We start from the raw sequence: 9,133 nt of genomic DNA, 5'->3' as shown, positions 1-9,133 counted from the left end.
AAGACTTGCCCTTCTTAGATGTAAGAGTTCGGGTGTTCTGAAACCACAGTAGACAACAATTTGGATTGTACAATGAACCTTCGTCTTGTCTTGGGACATTTCTTCATATCATATCACGTTTCGGAAAAGAATATTTTACGTATAAGATAAAAGTTGTGTGCAAACAATTTAAATTAATATTTTATGATCAGAAAAATGAAATTCCTAATGTCCTTACAACACACAATAACTTTATTGATGAGATATCTTTGTTGCACTACATCATATTGAAGTTAATTTAAGTATTACACAGAATACATTTTCTTGCAAGGGCGGCCCCTCTAGAGTGAGATAAATATTCTGTAAAGGAAAATGCTCGATTGAAGTGAACAATTGATTTATTAATTGATGCGTTGCTATTATTTTTTTTGTTGAATATGACTCTTTTCTCCACTCATAATCAAACACATCACTTAATAAACTAGTTTTGTAAAACAATCTTAGGATGCGTTTATTTCATAAAAAATAAATGATTTGAAAAATATTTACTTAAAAATAATCATTTTCATTACTTACAAAAATGAATGAATGTAAAATATTATCATCATTTACGAAAATTTTTAAACATAAATTGCTATTTATAGTGAACGTTTTCATCAATTAATCATTTTAAGCGAAATGAGTTATCATTTTAGGAAAATATTTTTCAAATAATTCAATTTTCGAAAAATAAATTAATCTAGCACTGCTTCTCTCAAACTACAAGATAGAATATTCTTTTGTTTCTTTTATAAATTTGCCAAGACATTCGCAAGCAAGCATAGAGATACATTCCTTAAAAAGACAAATACAGTAAAATACATACATTTTTTGTGTCATCTTTTTCAAGCCGCCAAGAGCCTTTCAAAGCAGTAAGCAGAAATTGCTGACCCACGTCGATTTGAGAGCACCCTGCGTATGTCCTGCATGCTATTTTGTCCAACCCAATTTGATCTTTCTTCATGGTTATTATTGTTACAAGAAATCATCTACCAAGGCTTCCATGTTTTAATTTCTTGAGGCGTTAGAAATTGGGTTACAAGTTCAATTTATTGAGTGATCCGGCAATAATAATTTTATAAACCAATCTAGTAAATCGATGTCAGATGAATCTTTAGCATTATTTGTTCAATCATATAACTAATTCCAATATTCAAACCAGTAATTTAGAGAAAAAACACATTAGAAATATTTCATTATTTTTTGAAATGTGATTGATCTTATCTGTTTCTATGATGGCTGATTGTAAACTCAATTCTTCGACAAAGCTCACATGCAATGGAATTGTCAATTTGTCAATGGTCCATGATCTGACTTTCAACAGGTGCATCAACAAACTTGTCGCATGATTTGATGGGTTTGGTAACATTCATTCTCTTAAAAGTACAAATACCGTGTAATCTATAGATTGTCCTATGATATGACCCTATGCTTTTTCACATGTTGCCCAAGCAATATGTAGGACCCTCATCCCATCTAAATGAGGTTATGATTTTGGAAGAGAAGAAGAGAAATCTGTAAATGTCAGCACACCACAATTGAATGAAATAAATGGGGTTATCGATCTAGCTGCAATAATAGACAGAAGTTTTGTCGTGGCATGCCAAATTAATGATCCAATCTCTATTTGCTCGTCCTGGAATTCTAGAATGAAGCATTGATTCATGTATTTGCAAGAAGCATTGGATATTTGCACTTCTTGGCTGCCGGCTTTAGTAAGATAAAGAAGATTTTTCAGAAGAGAGACCGTTCCATGAATTAATGCATCTTAACTTCAAATGTCAAAAAAAGATGCAAACGACATCATTATTTTATCAATATCCGTCAGCTATATAAGTCAGAGCACAAGAAGACCTTATGCCACATCTAAAGCCTTGCATGTAAACATACCATATTCCTCCCCAGCCATGACAATGTTCTCTTCAATGGCAATCCTGTTGCCTTCTCCTTCTGTCATCTTCGCTTCCCTCCTCTTCCTCTTGCTCATTCTAAAGAAATGGAAGAAATCCAACAATGCCAAAGACCCTTCTTCGAAACTGCCTCCAGGGCCGAAGATGCTCCCTCTTCTGGGGAATCTTCACCAGATGGCAGGGTCGCTCCCTCACCACTCGCTCCGGGAGTTGGCCAGGAGGCACGGCCCGATCATGCGCCTCCAACTAGGCGAGATCCTGACCATCGTTATCTCGTCGGCAGACATGGTCAAGGAAATCCTTGGCAAGAATGAGCTCGCCTTTGCCCAGAGGCCCGAGATTGTGGCCCTCGAGGTCATCTCCTATGAGAACTCGAGCTTCGTGTTCTCTCCCTACGGCGAGTACTGGAGGCAGATGCGCAAGATTTGCGTGTTGGAGCTCCTGAGCATGAAGAGGGTCCTCTCTTTTAGATCTATAAGAGAGGAAGAGTGTTGGGACATGATCAAAACAATACAATCATCTCAAGGAAAGGCTGCGAACTTGACCAAGATTGTACTGAACTTGATCAATGACATCACCTCGAGGGCAGCATTTGGTGAGAGATGTAAATATAGAGATGAGTTCCTTTCTTTCCTCGAGGAAGCGACATTGGTTGCTGGGGGATTTGATCTTCCAGATCTCTTCCCTTCAATTTGGTTCTTGCGTTATCTCTCAAGAATGAAACCGGCTTGGGAGAGACTGCACAAGAAGATCGATGGGATCCTCGATCACATCATTGCAGAACACAAGGAGAAATTGAAGGGAAACGGTGGGAACAATGAGGAAAAAATGCAAGAGAAGATCTTGTGGACGTGCTCTTGAATCTCCAGAAGAGTAGTGAAACGAACTACTTCATCAAGCCACACGTCATAAAAAATATTGTCATGGTAAGGCCTAATTTCATTAATAATTTCACTAAATATCTACTTTGCTTAGTTCTTACTTACAACGGCTTTCATTCTGCCTGAGCTTTTATATATGCATGGGCTATGTCTACACCCATAGATTTTCTACTCTATGTGAAGGGATGGAAGAGGCTACTAGCTCTAGTTAGTAGTCCTTTTAAGCATGTTAACATAAGGATTTCATACTCGCTACAAAATATTTAATTTGAGTCATTTAATTACCTATTTAAATTAGCAAAAAAGGACTCTTATTAATCAGTATGCGGTTGGCCTCCAAGAATTTCAACGGCAAAATGGATCGTCTAAAATGCATTCATGATAGAAAACATGATGATCACATCCATGAAACCCTAATATTCTCAAGATGTATCCCAGGAATTTATCACATGGATGAAAGAGATCTCCCCTTGTTAATTTTTTTTTTACTATTCCCATGTCAAGAGTTTGCATTGAAGTTTCCACAAGATTCGAAGTGATCCCATATACAGTTTTGCTCAGAAAAATATAATATTTTGTGTACACACACACTGATTTAAATCTCCAAAGAACCTTCGAGTCCAAGTTTGACCATCTCGATGAGGAGACACCGCCATACATGTCTATTGCGACATCTTGATCAAATGCAACTACATATAGATGCGACCGAGGATTCGTCATTCTAAGCACACTATCATCTGATTTAAATGTCCAATATCATGCGAAATGTAAACCTATATTTCAGTTAACACCAATTGTGTCTTGTCGTATCATTCGGTATAAACTGATTTTTATGTGATATTGCTACGTTACAGGCTTAATATCATGTGGCACTTTTATCTTTCTTGTATTTTTTAAGGACATCCTTCTGAAATATAAAATCAATCCGTTCTTTGTATTTTGTGTAGGAAATATTTTCTGCTGGGTCAGACACATCCTCGACGACCATAGAGTGGGCCTTCTCGGAGATGCTGAGGAACCCCCGAGTGATGGAGAAGGCGCAGGCCGAGGTCCGAGCCGTCCTCAAGGGAAAGACCCAGGTCCGGGAGCAGGACATCCAGGGCCTCGAGTACCTGAAGCTTGTCGTCAAGGAGACCCTGAGGATGCACACGCCGGGCCCGCTCATGGCCCGAGAGTCGCGAGAGGCGTGCACGATCAACGGCTACGAGATCCCCAAGAAGACCAAGATTGTGATCAACACGTATGCAGTGGGGAGAGACCCCGAGTTCTGGTCTGACCCCGAATCGTTCGTGCCTGAGAGGTTCCTGAACTCATCGGTTGATTTCCGAGGGTCGAGCTTGAGTACATACCCTTCGGTGGCGGGAGGAGGATCTGTCCCGGGATCAACTTCGGGATCGCAAACATTGAGCTCCCCTTGGCTCTGCTCTTGTACCACTTCGACTGGTCTCTGGCCGATGGGGTTAAGGCCCAAGACCTGGACATGTCTGAGACTTTCGGGATCACTTCCAGGAGGAAGACTCCCTTGATCATGGTTGCCGAGCCCTGCGTCCCCTTCTCGTACGATGGAGATCATGATAAGTAGTTATCAAGATATGTGGTCATGCGTGTTAGCTACAAATCGTTAGTCTGGTTTACCATATGTGGTCATGTTCGTGTTTTTGTCTGTCACTTATATGATATTGCTGTTCCTGGTTTGGGACTTGCTGAATCCAATAAACGAGCTCATGTGATCGAAAGCTACTCTGCCCACTCCTTATGCACTGAATTTTCTTGTCACTGCATATGATTGATTAGTTCTTTGATTATCAGATGTGTGGTGCTAGCTTCATTCTATGAGGGATTCCATCTGTGTAACCCAAAATGAGTTTGGAGAAGGCGCGGCTTTTAGCATCTTTCTCTTTTTCGTTCCGACAGTAAAAATGAGCAAGTGTCGAATGCAAAGTCCCGGTTCATGCAAGCTCAATGCATGTGAAACATTAGATCATGAGGGTGCCCACCCGCTTTTGCAATTCATGGGAGTTAGGCTCACATAAATCGGGATCTTGTAAGAAAGTTCCATGAAAAATGAGCAAGCCAGTGGAAAGTTTAGTGTAAGAAAGATCTACATATGTCACTTTCTTGAACAAGGGTGAACAAGGCAGCTTCAACAGGAGCAGAAAATAGCCGTATCATTATTTATACAGTGGACAGCCACAGGCCAACAGAAGCACAAGTCAAACATTTCAAACCAGACTCCTAAATTTATTTCTTGGCTTCTATATAAGACCAAAAAAGTGACATCATAAAGACGACACATTCTTTATTTTCATGCCTATTTTTGTGGCTCTATGGCTGTAGTTTATGGACAACCATTAGGGGCAAACCTTTCTCCAGCAACTATTAGCTATATGTTCTAAAGCAACCACGTAATCGTTACATGTTAGGAATTATTCAATGGCAAATAAATCTTCATTCATCGTCCTATTTATATATATGAATGAGTCCATAAGATTAGTTACGACTGAACCTATTCTTAAGGTGTTGAGAATATATATGACAGGTTTACAATTATGCTAAATCTTTAAACAATTCCGAATCGGTGGATTCTATTGAGATCAGTGTGTTTTCAAGTTTAACTATTCAGTATTAGGTACTTGAGGGGATGATGAGTCATAAGTTATTAGGTATATTGATATCCGAGCTAGAACATAGATGCTTATCTCGGACAAGTTCATTAAACGTGACATACATAGAACGATTGTCAATGTGGAAGTTTTTTGCAGGGTCAATGTGTCACGGCCCAAACCCAAGTTTGCGGACATCCCTCAGCAGTTGAATAAAATTTGCGACGTTCCCAGGACGCGTCGAATTAAACAATGCCTGCGAAGAAATTGACAAATCTATCAAGAAACTAAACAGTGGTGAGTATCGCGCGCAGAAGGCTACCGCTAATGGACCGCAATACGACAGCCATTTCCATCTAAAGTAGACACGACGATATCAAAGTCGCTGTCTTTAAATAAGTACAGTAGAAAAAACCTCCTACTGCCATTTCCATCTAAAGGAAATATCCCGTTTCCTCGGGGGCGAACAGAATCGCGCGCGATAGAGCGGAAATTCGCGACGGCATTTGACGAACAGCGAGAGGGGGAAGGCGCGTGGATCTGGAGGGGGGGCTCCTCACCTGCCAGGACTTGGATACGAGGCGAGAAGCGAGCGCCATGATCGCCTTCTTCTTGCTGATTTCTGTGCTTCTGCTTCTGCTTCGTTCGTCAACCAGAAAGAGAATGGTCAGAGAGAGAGAGAGAATCTCGTGTTTTTGTAGGGTTTCGACTTGCTTTGTCTTTGGTTGCGATTGTGAAGGTGGTGGTGGTGGCAACTGCTGATTAATTAACCTAAGAAGCAAATATAAAATTCATAAAAACTTGGGAACATGATACAAATGGTCACGGAATTTTAGTGCATTGCACAATATGGTATTTAAAATTTTAATTTATTTAATACAGTTTTTGAACTTTAGCTCAATGCATAATGTGGCATCTAAATTTTTAATTTGTTTACTGTGATATTTAAACTTTTGTATATGTTCAATTTAGTCCATGAACTATATAAAAATATTGATATTGAATTAATGGAATGATTATTGAACATTTTTATATAACTTTTATGGACTACATTGAATATCAAGCCAAAGTGTAAAGCCCACGTTAGAAGTTTATAGACCACTTGCATGTTGGGCCAAATTTTAAAAATCATTAGTGTCATTACATGAAAAGGGATAATCGCACAAAAGCCTTTGAAATTAATTACGGAATGAAATCGATGGAAAACTTTTCCACTAATAAAGTGATATTGTTATAACTTAATTAAATGGATTATGATAATAACAAGCACTTTCAAGATTGTAGTGGGTCGATGTTTACATTGCAGAACTCTTTTACATCATTCCGTTTGATTTTTGTGTCCGTTTGATCCTTCATTTAAATCTTTAAATCATATTTCATCGAATTGATATGTGAAAAGTAAATAACTCATCTCGCATAATTGATTAAAATTATTATTTCACATAAAAGTGAAGCTGTCGTGCTCCCTAATTTCTCTTCTCTTCAGCCCAATTCCCTTAAAAGCCGCAACCTTTAGGTCGAGTTTTAATTCTGATCTAAACTTTTCTTTTTTCCTCGTAAAAAGTCACTAGCCTTCACCTCCTGCTCAAATCTGACCAATATTAACTTTCTGTACAATGTAAGGTCGAATGTGTCAATTCCCCGGTCACTTAGGAATTTTGGGCCCTTACGCTTGGGTCACTTGGGAATTTGGAGGCCGAAAGTGAGGAAACAACAACATTTGGTGCCGAGGGAATCTATAGATTCATATACTTCATTGCTTTAATTAATTGATTAATTATAAAATGTAATGAAATTAATATATTGAATAAAAGAAATGGAAAATCTTAAAACCGAATTGAAGGTTCTATTTGTTTCATGGAAAGTGAATTATTTGAAAAATGCCTTCATAAGATTGATTGTTTGTAGTACTTAAAATAATTAGTCAGTGGAGAATGTTTTTATTATTAAAAATAATTTTTGTTTGAATATTTTTAAGGACAATGAAAATATTATTCGTTTATTCATTTTTATAGCGAGATATGCTATTATTTTTTTATTAAGTTATTTATTTTCTGCAAAACAAAGGGAACATTAGTCTAAACAAACGGAAATGAATATAAGCAGGTTGTGCGTCAAACTCAGGCCATTGCTCCACTGAAAAAGCATATACTGAGCTTGATTGCAGGAGCAATGAAAAGTAAGCCGGCCCACGTTGTCTAGCTCCTTTTGATACTCCGCTACTTTTCTTATTCGAAGACACTTTGATTTTGATCAATTGCCTCAAAAGCCCAATCCTAGTTAGACCGGTAGGTGAAGAGCCATCAAAATGTACATAAGACTTGTTATTTCGAGAAAAATAAATAATTTTAAATAATTTTCTTGAAAATGATTGTTTGTAAATAATGACCAAATGAAAATATTTCATTGTCCACAATAACGTTTAAATATATATTGTCGTCCATGATGAACTAATTTTCCATTGATTGATCATTTCGAGTAATAATTTTGAGAAAATTGTTTTTACAAATCATTTATTTATTTTGGAATTTTTTTTTATGGAAAACAACTTTCAGGAAATTCTTTTTTCAAATTTTCCAATATTTGGTTCATGGGAAACAAACTAGTTAATGGAAAAAATACCTTCAAAGTGCAGAAAATAATTTCCTCTTTTTGAAAAGAGGAGATCATTTTGCCTTCTCTTTTTTTTTCTTTTACTTGGACCAAGCACTTTCTTTTTGCACTCTTGTTAATTATCATTTTTCTTTCCTTTTATTTCATTTTTCTTTCTTCTCAGTTGGTCATCGATTGAGGGACAAGCTCGCCGATCTAGCAAGGTTCAACCTCACCAGATTCTGGCAAGGTGAAGCCTCGCCTAAGGTTAGCTCGAATCGACTTGCCTAAATTTGGCGAGCTTGAGTTATGCTAGCCTTGGGTGAGCTCATCCCTTGCTTGTGGCCATTCGCTGGCTATCGCCATGGCTAGCAATTGACTGAGGAAAAAGAAAAAAAAATGAAAAATTAATTAAAAAATTTCGAAATTTTGGTGTTTCACCTTCGAAAAATTAAATTATTTTTTCTATAACAAGTAGCAGAAAATACTTTTTAGTTTATTTTTAGGTTCATCCATGAAAGGGCTAGTAAGAACATCTAGAAGGGGGTGAATATGTGTTAAAGGAAATTTTCGCAATAGTTGATGAGAATAAATTGCCTTTAGAAGATAATAGACTGAAGATGTAATCAACTATAAGCAAATATATAAAGTTGCGAATTAAAGTAAAGAGTTCAGGGAAAGAGAATAGAAATACAAAGTTTATAGTGGTTCGGCTTAGTTCAAGCCTACGTGCACTCTTCTGCACTGACAACCTACTGGCTGGATTTCACTATGAATCAAAAGAGTTTTTACAGTTTCACGTCATTGACTTCACAGTGTAGAAATTCTACTACTCTTCCAAAGTCTCACAAGTGTTTGCTCTCTCTTTTGAGTACAAGTTAAGCTTGACAATTGAAATAGCAAAGAATTAGAAAGTTTTAGACTTTGAAAATTTTCTTTCATGCACACACTCGAACAACTTGAGAGTCTTCCTTATATACTCCTCCATGCCTCTATAATCGTTGGCACTTTCCAAAGGAGTTCTTTCAATCTACCCGTAGACAGAATCAATTAAGGGGATTTTGAGTCGTTTTAGGAATGTGATAAAAGCCCATCAATCCTGCTCGTCCATACAATTAGGATCTTGGTT

The 9,133-nt window shown here is 37.5% G+C and overlaps 2 protein-coding genes across 2 annotated transcripts; both read left to right on the top strand.

Annotated features, from left to right (window-relative positions):
- The first annotated feature begins 1,925 nt into the window (after window positions 1-1,925).
- LOC120287487 (premnaspirodiene oxygenase-like) lies at window positions 1,926-2,789 on the top strand. The gene has a single exon (XM_039300301.1). It carries the CDS (start codon window positions 1,926-1,928, stop codon window positions 2,787-2,789), a length of 864 nt encoding a protein of 287 aa, XP_039156235.1.
- LOC104417836 (cytochrome P450 CYP71D312) lies at window positions 2,776-4,447 on the top strand. Its single transcript, XM_010029046.3, is given in 3 exon segments — window positions 2,776-2,854; window positions 3,757-4,138; window positions 4,141-4,447. Coding segments are annotated over 3 exon segments (636 nt in total). The 5' UTR covers window positions 2,776-2,851; the 3' UTR covers window positions 4,392-4,447.
- The last annotated feature ends 4,686 nt before the right edge of the window (window positions 4,448-9,133 follow it).

The sequence above is a fragment of the Eucalyptus grandis genome, chromosome 8, assembly GCF_016545825.1.
Source record: "Eucalyptus grandis isolate ANBG69807.140 chromosome 8, ASM1654582v1, whole genome shotgun sequence".
Lineage (NCBI taxonomy): Eukaryota > Viridiplantae > Streptophyta > Magnoliopsida > Myrtales > Myrtaceae > Eucalyptus > Eucalyptus grandis.
The sequence above is the reverse complement of the archived record's forward strand: the minus strand, read 5'-3'. Positions and strand labels throughout refer to the sequence as shown.

Excerpts from the sequence above, each read along its gene's own strand:
- LOC120287487 (XM_039300301.1), top strand. The coding sequence starts at position 1,926 with ATGACAATGTTCTCTTCAATGGCAATCCTGTTGCCTTCTCCTTCTGTC.